General features: G+C 37.7%; 1 protein-coding gene across 7 annotated transcripts in view; it reads left to right on the top strand.

Moving 5' to 3' along the window:
- MCTP1 (multiple C2 and transmembrane domain containing 1) overlaps positions 1 to 19,825 on the top strand; it is a 580,456-nt gene that overhangs the window by 465,667 nt on the left and 94,964 nt on the right. For all 7 annotated transcript variants that reach the window (XM_066273828.1, XM_066273827.1, XM_066273825.1 and 4 more), the window contains one exon: positions 640 to 759. In XM_066273828.1, coding sequence (XP_066129925.1) covers positions 640 to 759 — 120 coding nt within the window. The remainder of the gene's footprint in view (positions 1 to 639; positions 760 to 19,825) is intronic.

The following is a 19,825-nucleotide window of genomic DNA, read 5'->3' as shown; positions in this document are numbered from 1 at the left end:
TTAAATTTTTTCTTTGATAAAACTCCTCTTTTTTTTGAAATAGCTTTTTGATTTCTGTGGTTAATGCTAAATGTTAACCAACCTCTTTTATACTTGTTGGTAGCAGTGCTTTCATTCATAAGGTGAAATCTCTGAGGCTCTCTTGTATAGACTTGCTATTTTCATCCGCCTATTATGCTTGCCCATTGTGTTATCCAAGTGAGTTTTTTTTTTTAAAGCCCCTGATATTAAGTAGTGGTTCAGTCTTTCTTATTAAGGCAGATAGATCAGCTATTTCTGACAATGTAGTGAAGCTTATTTTGCAGTCTTTTTTGTTTGTTTGTTTGTTTGTTTTTAGTTTATTTTGTTCAACCTAACAATAATTTCACTGAAAGAGAAAATTTTAAATTGCCTTATTGACAATGTAATGATATCAGTTTTTCGAATTAAACAAAGTAAAACTCTTACCTGTGACTTTCCAGGGGTCACTTGTGCTTTTAGAAAAATACTTAACAAGTTTCAAGGCTTTGTTTTCAAGATAAATCTTTCCATTTTGAAGCATTTAGCTTTGTGGTTTTTGAGGTGGAATATGGAAAAGAGAGTACATTTAATGAAATTTAGAAGTAACTCATCTTTTTTTCTCTCTTCTCTCTCTTTCAGCTCTTTCTCTTTGTTGTCTGGAACTTTGAGCTCTACATGATACCACTGGTTTTGTTGTTACTACTGACATGGAACTACTTCTTGATAATATCAGGGAAAGATAACAGACAACGTGATACAGTAAGTCTCTATTTTCTTATTTGTCTATGTTTATGTTCTTACTCCTAGTCCCTCTAACAAGATCAACATTGAATTTGGTTTTACAGACTAGGAATTCTGTCCATAAATATTCAGGTTTGGAGAAAAGTTTTATCAGTTCAGAACTAACAACTCTTTGGTGCTAACACAATAGAAAATATTCACTATTTCTAGCATTACTCATGTTGGTAGGAATTAAAGTCAGAAGCACATCAAAGTATGAACTATGATTTTTACTTATTTCTTTCATTCTCTTTATTTTTTGTCTTATTGAATTTTTATTTAAGACATATCACAAAATTATTAATGATCAGAGTAAATGAAATGTTTTATTTAAAACATTTCTCTGTGGTCTGTCATTAGAACGAGGAAAGGATTTATGATGGTTATTGAGCTGAAAAAGTCCATAAAGTACTTAAATTCAATGAACATTCACTGATCAGCAGCAAATATCCTTCCCTATGTCTGGGGTGTATTAGGATACAGTACTTGCTCAAGGATAAAGAGCTTTTTTTAACCTAGGTTAATAAAGTTTTACTGAGCCCCTACCCTCTCTGGCATTTTTGAAAGTTTTTAGGATGTGTGAGACCACCTTCTCTCTCTCTCTCTCTCTCTCTCTCTCTCTCTCTCTCAAAAAGAATTTTAGACTGAGAAGCAGAAGCTAGCCACATAACAATCACATTTGCTGTACTTTTGCCAAACTTCATTCCTCTTAGAGGAATTATCTGTTGCTCTATCCTTAACAAACATACAACTTCAGAAAGCTTTCTCATATATAAATAAATGGAGGGAGGGGTTACTCCTCCAAATAGGGCATTTGCAATTTGATAACTTGATAGACAACTGTTGACAAGAATTTAAAGTTTTGTCAAATGTGAGAAACCTTGGTAGTTAATTGTCATTATTGAATTTTTTTTTACTTGCCATTAAGGGTCTTTGTCAGTTTTATTATAAGGACTTTTTCACAACTACTGTGGCCATTATGATGCAGAAACAGAGTTACTTGATCAGAAGCTTAATGGCATCATGTAATACTTTATTGTAATAGTTGCTCCCAAAATGGTTACATTAAAAAAAAAATTCCCATTTAAATAACAAGCATAATATACTTTTCAAAGTAATTTTCTATATCATCAGACTAAAAAAAAATCTTGTTGCACAACCATCAAGTGTGTGGCAAAATTGCAACAACACATTGTCTGTCTCATTAGATTATAAATTTGTGGGATGGTGCTATCCTCTTGTACTTGCCACTGTCTATAGCAGGCGTGGCCAACAGTTTTTGCCCCTGGGCCAGATTAGAAAGAAAACTTTTCTCACAGGCTGGATGAAATATTAAAATTAAAAAATGTTAAATATAAAAACAATTTGTTTAAGTAAAAAAAATTTTATTATGTAATTTGTTTATGAATAAATATAAGTGAGTAAAAAATTTTAATATACAATATTATTTTAATAAAAATATAATTACATACCATATAAATATCCAAACTGTATCACAATATTTAATTAATAGAATGAGCTTTAAGGGGTTATATTGTAAATAAAACAATTATTTCATTTTACAAACAGCCTGGACACATTTTCAATTATCAACTGCAGCTATTGTCTATGCTACAATGCCATTTGATTGAGCACACTTGACCACAAAAATAACAAATTGTTTGATCTTGGGTGCGCATTGGCAAACTTCACCTAAAAGAATGTGGGTTTCACATCGCCGCTAAATGTCAAACAGTTCATATCAAGTACAGATGAGTACAAAAGTTGTAAATCTTTATAATGGAATTTTTTTTTAAAGTAAAGAAGTATCGCAAATCCATTCAACCAATTATTGGACGTTAACCCTAGATTAGTCACATGCAGAATTCTTTTCCGCGTATCACTATCATCTTAAATATCTCAATTTCCAATAATCAAAGACGCTTCCGCTTCTGTGCAGCTGAGATTTTAAAGTAGCAGAGAATATTAAAAATTTAATCATGGGCCGCATGAACTCATTATGCGGGCCGGATTCAGCCTGCAGGCCATATGTTGGCCATGTCGGGTCTATAGCATGTGCTTTGCAAGTTAGAGATGTTCAAAAGATTTTTTTTATAAGTTTAACAAATTAAACTTGAGATTGGTAATAGAGATTTTAATAGACAGCATCAACAGACAAGAAGTTATTATTAGCAAGGATTTTATGGATATATTTTTACATTGCACACTGAGAGACAAGCCTCTGATGCCATAAGGACTGGTGTCATAGGCACTCATAGGTATTTTTGTCAATTAATACAGGATGTTTTAAGAAAGTAAGACTCTCAGCCTGACTAGGCAGTGGCACAGTGGATAGAACGTCCGCCTGGGACACAGAGGACCCAGGTTCGAAACCCTGAGGTCACCAGCTTAAGCACGGGCTCACTGGCATGAGTGTGGGGTTGCTGGCTTGAGCATGGGATCATGGACATGACCCCATGGCCTCTGGTTTGCAGCCCAAGGTCTCTGGCTTAAGCAAGGGGTCACTTGCTCTACTGTAGTCCCCCTGTCAAGGCACATATGAGAAAGCAATCAGTGAACAACAAAGGTGCTGGCAACAAAGAATTGATGCTTCTCATCTCTCTCCCTTCCTGTCTGTCTGTCCCTATCTGTCCCTCTCTCTGTCTCTCTCGCAAAAGAAAGAAAGAAAGAAAGAAAAATAAATAAATAAATAAGGACTCTCAGGCAATCACTTTTTTTTAATCTCATTTATTTCAGGGAGCTGTTGAGAGAGAATATCTACTTTTCATTCTGTTGCCTTGAGACAAATTTGCAAATAAGATTATTTGCAAATAGGAAAGCGTGGTAATTTAGTTCCAGCTTCTTAATCCTATAAAAAGGTTTATCTTCTTTTTTTATTTTATTTTTTTTTTCTTTTCATTTTTTCATTTTTCTGAAGCTGGAAACGGGGAGAGACAGTCAGACAGACTCCCGCATGCGCCCGACCGGGATCCACCCGGCACGCCCACCAGGGGCGACGCTCTGCCCACCAGGGGGCGATGCTCTGCCCATCCTGGGCGTCGCCATATTGCGACCAGAGCCACTCTAGCGAAAAGCCTTATCTTCAATACTTAGTCATTGGTTTGAGTATTCTTGGTGAAAAATTCTGAAGCTATAGACTTTATTTGTTATCTTCTCCAGAATATACCTGCTTTAGCTGGAAAGGTTCACTTCTAGTGGGGAAATAATATATAATGTATCCCTCATACTTAGAATTCTCTAAGAATTTTTATCAGCCTATTGAAAAGTTCCATATTATGTAAATTTTTCTACTTTCATTTTTTTTCCCAGAAATATAACTCCAAATTAGCTTTGCCATATCTTTCATTTTAGGCACATCTCTAGCAAACTCCCTCTTTAAGCCATGGACAACATTTTATTCCCAGCACAGCCCACTTTGAAACACTGTGAGGTCTAACTTTCATGGAATGCCAACTACACTCCATAACTCCCAGTAATAGCCTTTTATTTGCCCAAAACACACATATCCACATATTCTGCCCTTTCGAGGCACTAGAGCAGCAATCACAACGTTTCATTCAGCTTCTCATTCACTGGCTCAGTCAAGACTTTACGTAACTCTTAAATCCAATTTGTCTAATTGCGTGTTTTCTGCCATACCCAGCTGTGCATTTGAACTCATTGCTCCTTTTGAAAAGAAACCTGGATTATACTTTGCTGGTCACAGATTTTATATGTGTGTGTGTAAATATATATATATGTGTGTGTGTGTGTGTTTATATATGTAAATATATATAAATATTTATATTTATGTATGCACATACATACATATATATTCACACACACATATGTAAATTAAGGAAAAGAGTGTTTGTACTAGTTGCCATGCTGTGCTTAAGTGGCCCCACTGCACAGTGAATAGCAGTGGAAGAATACTATTTTGACCTAAGTCCTTATTGGTGTCCCCAAAACTATGCAATTTTTTCAGCTTGTGTGAAAACTTTAGCGGATGTCTGAAATGCATTAATCACATTGTTGGTTGATTTCAAGCTACGAAACTTTCTGTTTGGGAGCAATTGGCGGGCGGGAGGAAAAGAGAATATGAGTGAATGTAAATGAATTTTCTGTCACAAAAAACAAAATCATTTGTACATTTAGCCAAGATAATTCAATTAGGATGAAAATTATTAAAAATCTATAAATCAAAATTACCTTTGGGTTTATAAAGCAGAGAAAAGGAAATATTTCTTACATAGGAAGTTAAAAGAGAAAAGAAAACACTGTAAAAGATGAAAAGTGTGGAGATGGGTAAAAATTCTGTCTTTAACACATTGGTTGATAGTTGAGATTAATAGTAAAATAGGAGAGGATTTCTTTGTGTGTTTACTGTCATTTAGGAGGCCGTTTCCTTTCTTGAAGGCTTAAGATTGCAGGAGCTAAAAAACCCATTTTTCCCACCATAGTCCCTATTTTAGTTAATGAGAAAAATGACATGTAATCCTTGCTGAGTGCCTTTTGCTACCCTTAATGAGCTGAGCCCATTGAGGACAGGCTAAGGAAATAGCCACTCCTTAGGCTAACGCTATAGAGTCTGAGAAAGAGGCGTGGTTAGAAGTGGAGTTTCAGCTCTGCTGTTTCCTAGTTGGACTTGTTAATAATAAGCAATCCTAAACCTGAATCTATATTCAGATCATGACACTAAAATTGCTACCATGAGAATTGTTAGGCCTTTCCAGAGAAAACTGTTTAATATATGCTTCATTCAGAAATGTCTCTGGCATGAAGGGGAAATAACATCACAGTTACTGTGGACTGAAATTTTGTACGTTGACGAGTAGATGCCAGGAAGTGGCCTTTCCTTTGGCCTTCACTTTCTACTGAATCTTCATTACCCCCTGGGCACCCTCTTAAGCATCATTTAGTCCTCCCTGGGAGAGAGAAGCTGATTGTGTCAGCCCAGCCAATGTGCTGGGGGTCCTCCTTAGTCAGGTGACCCCTGGTCTCCTTCTTAATGACAAGTGAGGGAACACACATACTCATAAGAATGAACCCTTCCTACAAGAGCACTTTCTTGAGAGAGGAGAGTCAGTCACAGAGGATGGTCTGTTGCACCCGCTGTGAGACAGAGGTCATTATCACTGCCTTACATCCAGGGGGAAAAGGCAGAGAGGTTAACTAGCTAGCCGAAGGCACACAGTTGGAAAGTGGCAGAGCCGGTATTAGAACCTGTCGATCTGTTTGATATTTGCAGTGTACTCCTTTTCACCAGTAAGCCACATTTCCTCTTGGGACTATGTTTTGGTACACCCTGAGTCTCGCTGGGCCTCTTTAGAGAGAGTTTCTCACTTGAATTACAGGAAAGCCAGTAGTACTAACTCTACCTTCCAGTACACTGGTTGAAGGAAAACCTTTATTTTCCTCAGTCCAACCTCCATATTCTACTTACCTATCATTCAGGGAAATGGAGTAAATATGTATTATGTATCAGGTATTCTGCTAAGCCTTTTAGAGATGTTACCTCTTTCTATTCTTTATAATAAGTGTATCAAGTAATTTATTCTAAATGGTGTTATCCCCACTTTGCAAGTGAGGAAATCAAAGAGGATAAATGATGAACCCATAGAGTGCATGGGATGTAAACCCAGCACCGCCATGTTCTGAGACCTTGGCTCTTTCCATGGTACATGCTTGGGCTCGACTTTCCCAAAGGATCACTTTCTCAGTGTCCACGTCCTACGTGGAATTGGAGATATCCTCAAATTCCTTCTTATGAGGTACTTAGTCAAACTAGTGCTAGTCATCTATTTGATCCCATTAAATTTAAAAACATTTATGACCTGGAAGATTAACTTTCATCCACCCAGATGAGCATGGGAAGAGTAATTAAAGCTGAAAATCCTTCACATTAGTAAAGAAAGTCTTTGAATATCTTTGACATACAAAAATTCTTCAGCATTTTTTAAAATTACACTTCTAAAGGACATTCATTTTTACTGTTATGATATTCTCTCCACATAATCTCAGTTGCCTAATCAATGGAGGCATTAAGACTGAAGAATAGGGCAGATCCATGAAATCATTTTTGACTCAGGATCTGACTGTGACTTAAATTGAGCCCAAGTCTACTTGCTAAAATACTTTAGTAAATACTGAAAGGTTTGTTCGCTTTGAGTATTTTTTCTTGTTTGATCTTTTCCATTTAGGCTCAGAGCACTTACCTTTAGAAATAGAGCTTATAAAAAATAATTTTTTTTCTTTTTAAAATTTACTATATTAAGGTAACATTGGTTAATAACATTATATATTTCAGGTGTGCAATTCTGTAATACAACATCTATATATTACATTCTGTGCTCACAGCTCAGACTCTAGTTTTCTTCCAGCACCACATATTTGACTCCCTTCACCCTCTTCTACCTCCCCCTTCCCTCTAGTAACGCAGTAACCACTGTATTATTGTCTGTGTCTATAAGGATTGTTTTTGTTTGTTCATTTGTTGCTTTCTTTTTTACATTCCACATATGAGTGAAATCATATGGTTCTTGTCCTTTTCCACCTGATTTATTTCACTTAGCACAATAATCTCAAGATTCATCCATGTAGTGGCAAATGGCAATATTTCATCTTTTTTATGACTATGCAGTATTATTTCATTGGATGGAGAAGATGTGTTCCATATATAGTCATCTGTTAAAGGAAACCTAAGTTGTAGCCATTTCTTGGCTATTGTGAATAATGCTGCAAGAAACATAAGGGTTCATATATCTTTACAAATAAGTGTTTTCAAATACTCAAGTAGATGCCCAGAACAGGAATTGTGGGGTCATACTGTAGCTCTATTTTTAATTTTTTGAGGAGTCTCCATACTGTTTTACATAGAGGCTGCACCAGTCTGCATTCCCACCAGCAGTTTGTAAGTATTCCTTTTTCTTACCTTCTTGCCAACATTTATTTCTTCTCTCATTGATAGACATTCTAACAGTTATAGGGTGGCATCTAATCAAAGTTTTGATTTGCATTTCCCTTATAAACAGTGAAGTTGAGCATCTTTTCATATATCTATTGGTCATTTGTATGTCTTCTTGGGGAAGTATCTGTTCAGGTCCTCTGCCCATTTTTTAATTAGATTGTTTTTTTGCTGCTGAGTTGTATGAGTGCTTTGTGTATTTTGGATATTGGCCCCTTCTCAGGGGTATTGTTTGTAAATAACTTTTCCCACTGTGTTGATTGCCTTTAAATTTTATTGATGTTTTCTTTTTATTATAGTCACATTCATTTATTTTTGCTTCTACTTCCCTTGCATTTATTTGGGACCAAGTTCACAAAAGTCCCTCTGAAACCAAGGTCCGTAAGTTTAGTGCCTTTCTTTATTATTTAATTTATTAGGGTGACACTAGATAACATTGTTATACAGGTTTTAAATGCCAAATTCTACCACACATCTCTGTACACCATAATGTGTGTTCACCACCGCAATTCAAGTCTTTGCCCACCACCATTTATCCCACCTACATCCTCCTCCACCTCCTTTCATGCCTGTTTTCTTCCATGTATTCTGCTCACACAAATTAGGGGATATTTTATCGCTTCATATTTATTTTAAAATATTACCCAATTTTTGTTGGCCGTATATTTTATTGTTTTCAGGTTTTATTTTCAAGTCTTTAATCCATTTTGAATTAATACTTTTGTGTATGGTGTCAGACAGCAATGTAGTTAATTTTTTTTGCATGTGACTTTCCAATTTTCCCAGCACCATTTATTAAAGAGGCTTTCTTTTCTCCATTGTATGTTTTTAGCTCCTTTGTCAAAAATTAATTGTCCATGTATATGTTTGTTTATTTCTGGACTCTCAGTTTTATTCCATTGTTCTCTGCATTAATTTTTCTGCCAATATCATACTGTATTGATTATTATAGCTTTGAATTCAGGGAGTGTAATACCTCTGGCTTTGTTCTTTTTTAGGACTGTTCTGGCTATTCAGGATTTTTGCAATTTTTTTTTTTTTTTTTTTTTTTTTTTTTTACAGGGACAGACAGAGAGTCAGAGAGAGGGATAGACAGGGACAGACAGACAGGAATGGAGAGAGATGAGAAGCATAATCATCAGTTTTTCATTGTAACACCTTAGTTGTTCATTGATTGCTTTGTCATATGTGCCTTGACCGTGGGCCTTCAGCAGACCGAGTAACCCCTTGCTCGAGCCAGCAACCTTGGGTCCAAGCTGGTGAGCTTTTGCTCAAGCCAGATGAGCCCGCACTCAAGCTGGTGACCTCAGAGTCTCGAACCTGGGTCCTTCCGCATCCCAGTCTAACGCTCTATCCACTGCGCTACTGCCTGGTCAGGCTCTTTTGCAATTTTATACAAATATGATGATTTTTTGGTTTTATTTATTTGAAAAATGCCATTGGAATTTTATGGGGATTGCATTAAATCTGTATATTATTTTAGGTAATATTTACTATGTTAATTCTTCCAATCTATATACATGGAATATCTTTCAACTTCTTTGTGTCTTCTTTCATTTCTTTCAACAATGTCTTGCAATATTCAGTGTATAGTTTCTTCAGTTCCTTTGTTACATTTATTCCTAGGTATTTTACCCTTTTTGTTGCAATTGCAAATCGATTGACATTTATTTATTTCTTATTCTAATATTTCATTGATAGTATAAATGCACAGATTTTTGTACTTTAATTTTATATCCTGCAACTTAACTATATTTGTTTATTGCTTCTGATAGTTTTTTGTGAAATCTTTAGCACTTCTCTATATATAGAATTAAGTCCTCTGCAGTTAGTGACAATTACTTCTTCATTCCCAATTTGGATGCCTTTTATTTCTTTCCCTTGCCTGATTACTCTGACTAGGACTTCCAGTAGTATGTTGAATAATAATGATGTGAGAGTAAACATCTTTGTCTTGTTCCTGATTTTAAAGAAAAAGCTTTGTTTTTCATTGTTATTATATGTATATTAGCTAAGGTTTATCGTATATGTTGAGGAACTTTCCTTTTCTACTCCATTTTATGGAGTGTGTTAATCATAAATGGGTGTTATATCTTGTCAAATGCTTTTTCTGCATCACTTGATATGATCATATAATTTTTCTTTTTTAACGTGGCACATTACATTAATTGATTTGCAATGTTAAACAATCCTTGGATCCCTAGAATGAACCGCACTTGATCACTATGTATTATCTTTTTAACAAATTAATGTTTTCAATTTATTGATATTTTGTTGAGTATTTTTGGACCTATGTTCATCAGAAATATTACCCTACAATTTTTTTCTGTGTGTTATCCTTCCCTGGTTTTTGTGTAAGGGTAATGTTGGCCTCACAACATGAGTTAGAAAGCATTTCCTCTTCTTCAATTTTTTTGAAGAAGGGATGAAATTAAATATTTTTTTTATTTTTTTATTATTTTTTATTAATTTTAATGGGGTGACATCAATAAATCAGGGTACATATGTTCAAAGAAAACATGACCAGGTTATCTTGTCATTCAATTATGTTGCATACCCATCACCCAAAGTCAGATTTTCCTCCATCACCATCTATCTAGGTTTTTTTTTTTGTATTTTTCTGAAGTTGGAAACGGGGAGGCAGTCAGACAGACTCCCGCATGTGCCTGACCAGGATCCACCCAGCATGCCCACTAGGGGCCGATGCTCTGCCCATCTGGGGTGTTGCTCTGTTGCAACCAGAGCGATTCTAACACCTGAGGCAGAGGCCATAGAGCCATCCTCAGCGCCCTGGCCAAATTTGCTCCAGTGAAGCCTTGGCTGTGGGAGGGGAAGAGAGAGACAGAGAGGAAGGAAAGGGGGAGGGGTGGAGAAGTAGATGGGCGCTTCTGCTGGGTGCCCTGGCCAGGAATTGAACCCGGGACTCCTGCATGCCAGGCCGACACTTTACCACTGAGCCAACCGACCAGGGCTGATTTGTTTTTATAGTTTCAATTTCCTTGATAATATATTCTTTGTGTTTGTTGAGTTGTTTTCTGAGCTCCCTAAATTGCCTTTCTGTGTTTTCTTGTATATCTCTGAGTATATTTAGGATTTCTAGTTTAAATTCTCTGTCATTTAGCTCCAAGGTTTCCAATATATTAAATTTTTTCTCCATAGATTTTTCCTCATCTATCTGTGCTACCTCTCTGTCTTTTGTATCCATGATATTCGATTTCCTTTTTCCTTAATGGTATCTGAGGATGATTTTGTTGATAGTACTAATGAGAATTAATAAAGAATAAAAAGTTTAAAAAATTTTTTATTTCCCTTTTTTTTTCCTCTTCTCTCCTCTCCCCTCCTTCTTGAGAAAAAATTGTAATGAACTGTGAATTATATTGTGCTAAATAGAACAAAAACTACCTATAATGGAGGGCCTGAGTTGGGGAGAAGTGATAAAGGAGCAAAAAAGGGGGGTATGGACCCACAAAATGCAAAAAAGGAAAAAAATTGGGTCAAGAATAAAATGATTTTTTTTAAGTGATGGTTGACTAAGAGATAATGAGAGGGATAAGAGGGAAACAGGAAAAAGGGGAAAAAATTGAAAAATTGAAAAATTACTATTGTATTTAGTGAAGCAAAAACTAGATAAAATGGAGAGCCATGATTGGGAGCACTGCTAATGAGTTAAAAAAAAAAAAAACAAAGTAAAAAACACCCAAAGTGCCACAAAGAAAAATTTGAGTCCCAAATAAAATAATTTGTTTGTGATTGAGGATTGAATGAGAGGAAAAGTAAAGGAGAAAAGAAGAAACTAATATAGAGGGAGAAAAAAAGAAAGAGGAAAAAACAAAAAGAAGAAAAAAGAACAAAAAGAGAGAGAGAGAGTTAAGGGTTTTGGAGTAAAACCCTCATAGAGAGAAAGGAAGAAGAAAGGAAAGAAATGGGAGATGTAACACTTATGGGTAGTGTAGCTCAAAAAGAGGAAAGAGTGAGACCAGCAGAGAATTAAACAACCAAAGTGGAAGAAGAAGAAAATAATCAAGACAAGAAGATGAAAGGAACAAACGAACAAATAAAATAAAATGGAAAAGGTTATAAAGTCTGTGGATTTTTCTTGATTTTGAGAAGTTAACCTCTTCCTTTTTCTTTTCTCTCCCTCTTCCTGGTCGGTGACTCTGTACCCCGGGTTCTGCCCCTGTGGCAGGCTTAGGTAGAGGTTTGCAGTTGATAAGTCTCTATGGCGATGTCATATATTAGGCTTCAGTCTCGTTGGCAGTCAAGGCTTGTTAGTATTTGCAGTCTCTTACAATGAGAGAGTCCGTTTTCCCAGAGCCTCTCTACTAGTCTTTCCTTCCTGAATTAGCAGCCTGATGATCCAGCTATGGGGTTGCTGCTGCCTCTGCCTGGAGAGTAAGAGGCTCAAAGAGCTGGCAATTCCCCACTCTATTCCCACTCAGCGCAGGGCTCTGGGTAAGGCTCTATCAGTCAGAGCCGCCAGCATAATCAGGCAGGGCTGGGAGCCAATTGTTTTTAAGGTGCCTTTCTATGCATCTCTAGGTGTGTTTCGAATGCCTCAGTGCTCATTGGGACCACTTTCCCCAGGCTTTTGGCACTTTGTAACCTGTTTTGGTTGGGTAGAAGATGCCCTAGTCGCTTTTTGCAAAGCAGGAGGACTTACAAGCTGCCAAATCACTCTTTTAACATATAGCCCTGAGTATGAAAACTCTGCCAATCAGAAGTTGTCCCGACCTCTATGTGCATAGCATATCAAGAGGCACTAAAGAATATCACGCCTCTTGTCTTAGATCCCTGAACTGAGAGAGATCTTGTCAGTTAGAGTCACATAGGTCAATTGGGAGGCAAGCAGACTGTGGGTTAAGCTAATCCTTCCTGGGTCTGTAAGCTTGTATGGCTGGATGAGGCGCCCCACCCGCCTGGAGAAGTTCGAGTGTAGGGAATTTCGCTTTTGCACACTCCCCATGCGCTGCTCTTCAGGGCACAGGACTGACACCAAGACTCCGGTCACAGCCCACACAAAGGCCCCTGACTCTGCCCCTCTGTCCGGGAACACGGGTGCCCACTCCCGGGTGCTAGGAGGAACTTCTCACACACTATCTACGCTTGCTGACCAGGAGACCAGGATATCGGGGCTAATGGCTGTTGCACTTGCCTTTCTTTGGGTTTGGCGCGAGTGTTAGCTTGTGTTGACTGAGTCTCCACAAGCACAGTCTTTCCTCGGCTTGGACTTCCATGCCACAGCCTGGCTCAGATGTTTGTGCCACAGCCTGACTCTGTTCACCAACCCTTTGCCTTCCTTAGTTCCTATACTCTCAGTTCCAAGTGAAAGGAGCCCTTGTTTAGTTTAGTGAAGAAGACAGAGTGTTCCTTTCTTCGTCCTATTTCCTTCGGGGTTGATTATATATTCAGTCAATTTTTCACTCAATCATACCTTCGTGTTCAGTATGGGACTTCTAGACGCTCCAGGAATAGATATTTCTGTCTCTGGTTGAAGAACTTGTTGAAATTTTGGGGAGATGTATAGGTATTGCTCCTTATGGCACCATTTCTCTGACATCACCTCGAAATTAAATATTTTTTGACTGTTTGGTAGAATTTACCAGTAAAGCCATCAGGTCCTGGACTTTTGTTTCATGGGAGATTTTTGATTGATCAACAGTAAGGAAATTGAAACAATAATCTGTTAGGTTTTCTGGTTCTTCATAGTTCAGGCTAGAAAGGTTATATATTTCTAAGAATTTATTCATGTCTTCCAGGTTATCAAATTTGGTGGCATATTGACTTTCATAGTATTCTTGTATAATCTTTTGTAGTTTTGCAGTGTTCATTGTAACTTCTCCTAATTCATTACTTCTCTAATTTGAATCCTTTCTCCTTTTTCCTTGGTGAATCTAGCCAGAAATTGGTCTATTTTTTCTTTTCAAATTACTAGCCCTTTCATTATTTTTTCTGTTGTCTTTTTCTCTATTTCATTTAATTCTGCTATAATTTTTATTATTTCATTATTTCTACTTACTTTGGAATTCAATTGTTCTCATTTTTTTGGTTCTTTAAGTTGAAGTGCTAGATTAATTAAGATCATTCTTGTTTCTTAAGGTAGGCTTGTAAAGGTATAAATTTCCCTCTTAGTACCACGTTTCCTGCAACCCAAAACTTTTGATATGCCACACTGTCTTTTTTTTTTAATCTCTTTCTTATTTGACTCAGAAGTTGTTCAGTAGCATCTTGTTTATTCTCCACATATTTGTGCTTTGTTCATTGTTCTTCCTGTTGTTAATTTCCTGTTTATTCCATATGGTCGAAAAATATACTTGGCATGATTACAATCTTTTTAAGTGTATTGGAACTTGTTTTGTGCCCCAACATATAGTCTATCCTTGAGAATGTTTCATTTGCACTTGAGAAAAATATATATTATTTTGGAATGCAAAGCTCTGTAAATATTATGTCCATTTTGTCTAATATGTCATTTAAAACTAATATTTCCTTATTGACTTTCTATTTGGTTAATCTGTCCATTGCTGCTGCTGTCAATGGGGTATTTATCTACCTTACTAAAATTGTATATTTCTCTGTTTTTCCCATTAGATGTGCTAGTAATTGCATATATATAGCTTGATGCTCCCAAGTTGGGTACATGTATATCAATAAGTATATATCTTCTTGATGAACTGTCCCCTTTATCACCATAAAATGCCCGTCTGTGTTTCTTGTTAACTTTTTTATTTTGAAATCTATTTTGTCTGATATAAGCACAGCTACACCTAATTTTCCTGAATTATCATCTTCCACCCCTTCTCTTTGAGTCTGTGTTTGGGTCTCCTAAATGCAACATATAGCTGAGTCTTTTTTAAAAATCTGTCCCACTACTCTGTGCCTTTTTAATTGGTGAGTTTACAACATTTACACATAGGGTGATTATTGATACATAAGAACTTGCTACAGCCTTTTCTGGTTATTATAGATCTCCATTATTTCTTTTCCCTTATGGTTTTTATGTGCTATTTTAGTTTGGTGGTGCTATAGTTGTTTTCCCTCTGTTTTCTTTACTTATGTTATGTGTCTCATTTCTAGATTTTTATTTTGTGATTACAATTAGTTTTATACAAAAGAAGTTTCATATGTGCAATAGTCCTTTTTCTTCTGATTGCATCTTATCTCCATTCATCTGTGTAAGTTCAATCCTTTTTTCTCCTCTTTTATATTTTTTTGTTTGTTTGTTTTATTAATTTTAATAAGGTGACATTGATAAATCAGGGTACATATGTACAGAGAAAACATCTCCAGGTTATTTTGATATTTGATTATGTTGCATACCCCTCACCCAAAGTCAAATTGTCTTCCCTTCTTATGATGTGCCTTTGTTTCCAAATTACAGAAGCAATTCTCTTTCCTTTATTGCTTTTATCCTCTGTAAACTTTGTTATAAATGTTTAAAACCCTATTTTGAAATCATGTTACAGTTTCCTGCTACTGTCTGTCTGTCTGTCATCATACTCACATTTTTATATTCTTTTGTCTTTTTGGTTCAAGTAGAAGAGTTCCTTTCAACATTTCTTGTAATGTAGGTCTTGGGTGCTAAATTTACTCAGTTTGTTTTTCTGGAAAAGCTTTTATTCCCTTATAGCTAAAGGATATCTTTGCTGTATATATTACTCTTAGCTGATGATTTCTCTCTTTTAATATTTTGAATATTTGACTCTATTTTCTCCTGATTTGTAAGATTTCCACTTAAAATCTGATAATCTAAAAGGGTTTTCTTTATAGGCTATAGTTTTTTTATTTTATGGCTGCCTTAAGAATTTTTTCTTTGTCATAAACTTTTGACAATTATTTTTTGTTTGTTTGTTTTTTGTTTTTGTATTTTTCTGAAGTTGGAAATGGGGAGGCAGTTACAGACTCCTGCATGCGCCCGACCGGGATCAACCCGGCATGCCCACCAGGGGGCGATGGTCTGCCCATCTGGGGCGTTGCTCTGTTACAACCAAAGCCATTCTAGTGCCTGAGGCAGAGGCCATGGAGCCATCCTAGGCGCCCGGGCCAACTTTGCTCCAATGGAGCCCTGGCTGTGGGAGGGGAAGAGAGAGACAGAAAGGAAGAAGAGGGGGAGGGATGGAGAAGCAGATGGGTGCCTCTCCTGTGTGCCCTGGCTGGGAGTTGAACCCGGGACTCCTGCACACCAGGCTGATGCTCTATCACTGAGCATCCGGCCAGGGCCTTGACAATTTTAATACAGTCTGTTTTTAAGAAGGTCTCTTTGTAGTGAGCTAATTAGATATTGTGTTAACTTCTTGAATTTAAGGATCTAGCTCTTTCCATAATTTTGGGAAGTTCTCATTAATTATTTGTTTGAATAGCCCTTCTGTTTTCCTTTTCCTCTCATCTTCTCCTGATATACCCATCACTCTTATATTGTTCTTTCTAATGGAGTCAGAGAGTTGTCATAGACTTCTTTCATTTTTTTAACTCTCAGTTCTCTTCTTCCATCTGAGTTATTTCTAGATTTCTATCTTCAAGATCACTAACTTTTTCTTTCATCTGGTCTGCTCTATTTCCTAAATTCATTCTTCTCTCACTTATTGGATTCTTTTACTCCAGAATTTTGGTTGGGTTCCTTTTTATAGTTTCAATCTCTTTACCAAAGAGATTGAAATGAACAAAATTTTTGTTGTTCATCGATTTTATTCTTAAGCTTATTGAACTGTCTTTCTGAGTTTTCTTGTATCTTGTTGAGTTTTTTCAGAACTGCAATCTTCAATTCTCAATCATATAAATCATTGACTTCTGAGTCTTTGGGTTTTCTGGTGACATTTTATTGTCTTTCTGAGCTACCTTGGTTATTCATAGTACTTGACGGACTATTTCTCTACTGGGGCATTTGAGGGATTAAAATCATATTTAAGTTCTGATTTTTATTTTTAACTATCTAGCTGATCAATAAGTAGAGGTCTTTCTTTGTTTTTCACTAAATAGTGCTATAGAGCAAGTTTTTGTTTTCTTTTACTGCACTACGAGACTTGCAAAACTTCAGTGGGGCCATATTGCCTTGGTCATTGAAAATGCCCCATATTACCCAAGGTGGGCATCCCCTCTGTGGCTGGGTCATGTTGGTCTCAGGGCACTACCCCTGTTGTGGGATCCACTGGCATAGGCTTCTGGGCCTGAGTTCCTAACACTGCTTTTCTGCAAGCAGAACCAACCCCCACCAGGTTGTACTTTCTGAGATATGCCAGCTGCCTCTACTGAGTTTCTTGCAATAGATGGGAAAGGTGTGGGCAAGGCAGGGAGGTGGATCGTGCATCTGTGACTCTGGTTTATACCATTGGGTTTAGCTGCAATGTGTACTGGCCACTAAGCCTGGAATGTTGCTTCTGCCTTTGCATGATCTGCCAAGTAAGTGCTGACCCTCCACTGCTACCATGTCAGCAGGACCACTGCGAGTGCTAAACTCTGCCTGCTTTTCCTGTCTCTGTTCTTCCTCCATCCTCCCTCCCCTGCTTGCTCTGACACACCTACCTTCCGATGTCTTAATGTGTAGATCTCTCCATTGTTTTTGTGTGTTGAGCAGGTAATTCTTTGTTGAATTATAGATGTCCAATTTGTTGTAATATAACAAAGGGAGACCAGGAGGTCATCTACCACTGTGCTGCTGACATCACCCAAGAATTTTCTTTGCCTCCATAAATGGTGTTGATTGGACAATATGGAATGTTCCACCAAATACAAACTACCAAAGAAATCTCTGATTATTTGACCTGAGTTTCAGTAAATCAAACAAATTTATTATTTTATTTTCTCAGCCAGCATTCTCAGTGTCAAAGAAATCTATGGTGAAATATTTGAATAAGGAACTATTGAATAGGTAAAATATTTCCAACAGGACCTAAAGACACTGGCCAAAGCTGAGCTTAGAGGAGAGGATTCCATATGTAAATCACTTTGGATGTAGAATCAGACCCTCTGAACTTCATCAGGGCTTTATCATTCACAGAAAGCATAGAATACAGCCTCCCCTGTGTTTGGACCTCAATACCAGAAAAGACCACATACTTGCTCTTAACAACAGTAGCACTGATTCACACAGCCTATAAACACATCTAAAAGTGGATGGTCTCTCTTTTCTTGTTACCTGCTTATTTCAAAAGCAATTTTCTCAATATTTTCAGAAGGTCACCAGCTTGCAAAAAGTGTGAGGAGGACCATGAAAAGAATCAGACCTTTAGTTTCCAACAAAAGCACTAGCATAAAGAAGGAGAAACAAACAGCCAATAAGATATCAGTAGAAGAATTCATCTCCTGTGACCTCCTTCAAGCCTGTTCACCAACTGTTTAGCTATGCCAACTGCTCACTGTGCAGATTGGTCTCACCGCACACTGATGACCTCATCAGTGACCACCACCTCACCACTGGAGATGGACCAACAGGCCTTACACATTTTAGCCACTCTTCACTACCACCATGCTACCATCTCCTTCCTCTCAGTAAATGACGAGGCCTTCTACTTTACAAAATTCCCTCAAACTCTAGTGCCTGAAACACCCCCAAATTTGTCTTCAGTATAAGGTTGCCTATAAACCTATTTATAGTAAGTAAAAATAAAGATTCCCAGTTAAATCAAAATTTCAGATAAACAATGAGAGATATTTATACTAAAATAAGATTTTTGATCTGAAATCCAATTTAACTGGATAGTCTGTTTTTCTGGCAACTTTACCCAAAATTACTCCTTGTATTCTTATCTGAACACCTGGAGGAAGATGATATTTCTGAAATAAAGTTCTGACTGTCTCCCTCTGCTACTTTGGTTTTTCCACATCTTCAAGCATGGCATAGAACATTCCCTATGGGCGGGCTCCAGCCAAACTATAGCTTCAGCTTTCTCTCACTTGTACTCCAGCAGGAGTGTTTGTGTTTTGTTTGTTTTATTTTTGAGTATGGAATGTTTAATGAGTAAAAGGTGGGCAGAGTAGGAAGATGAGGGGAGCTACAGAAATGAACTGGATGATGCCCATGCTCTTTTGTCATCTCTCTAACCTGAAAGCTACCATTCAGCACTTGGGAAAGCTTGAAACCAAGACTCGGGTTATGCCACTTGCAAAGGCTCACACAGCCCACTGTGACCTGAGCCCAGTTCCGACTGGCTCCCAGGCAAGTGTTTTCCGCCTCTCCTCTAAAACACCCATTCCACGGGCTCCAGAAAGGCGCAGACTTGGTCCACATAACTCAGTAGTACGTAGGGAAGGAAGGATGCTTCTTTGTATAGATGGGGAAACTAAGGCCTAGTATAAGGCGGTAACCTCTAGAGAGGCAGTGATCATTGTGGAAATGGCACTGACTGAATCAGACATGGTGTTCCAGGGAAGGACAGTACAGCCGGAGCCTTGAACTGTGCCAGCCCCAGGGGGCCCTGAAGCCGTGTGGACAACAGGACAGATAGTGCAGAGGCCGCCTTGGTGTGGCGTGTGGCACTGTTGTAGACAAGTGGCTGGGGCACGGGAAGTCCTTGCTGCTGGAGCCGTACATTGCAGGAGCTGAGGTCCAGCTAATATGCAGAGATGCTGTGGCCACTTGAGCTGGCAAGACAGGGCACACTTCTGTGCGAGGGCTCAGCTTCCTGGGGCACCTCCTCAACCTGCACTGCGAACTTAGGGGACCCTGTGGGCTTCGGTGAGCAGGTGTTGGCTTCAATTAGCCATGGAGGTTAAAGGCCACTGCGGAGGAGGTGGTGAGGAAGAGGCCTTCCATCTTGAAGGAAAGGAGAGCTTTGAGGACTGGCGGGTCCGTGGTGTGGGAGAGGAGGGCCGGGTGCTGGGGCAGCAGCTGCAGTATCTGGAGCAGAGCACGTCTCTGTGGTTCCCCACGTAGTGGACACTCTCTCTGTGCCTCTATGCTGTTCTTTAAAAATATAGTCACAAATGGAATGTATATTCTTGTTTGCCATACACATTTTGTTTTATAAAAATGTAATTAAACACACTCTGGCATACCTACTTTTGACGCTAAGCAATATATATGAAATGTCTCTAAAATTACTGAAAAACCATGTGATTTTTAATGGCTACATAGTTTTCACCATATGGGTATTTTTCCTGAATGAA

Source organism: Saccopteryx bilineata, chromosome 4, assembly GCF_036850765.1.
Source record: "Saccopteryx bilineata isolate mSacBil1 chromosome 4, mSacBil1_pri_phased_curated, whole genome shotgun sequence".
NCBI classification, from domain to species: Eukaryota; Metazoa; Chordata; class Mammalia; order Chiroptera; family Emballonuridae; genus Saccopteryx; species Saccopteryx bilineata.
The sequence above is the reverse complement of the archived record's forward strand: the minus strand, read 5'-3'. Positions and strand labels throughout refer to the sequence as shown.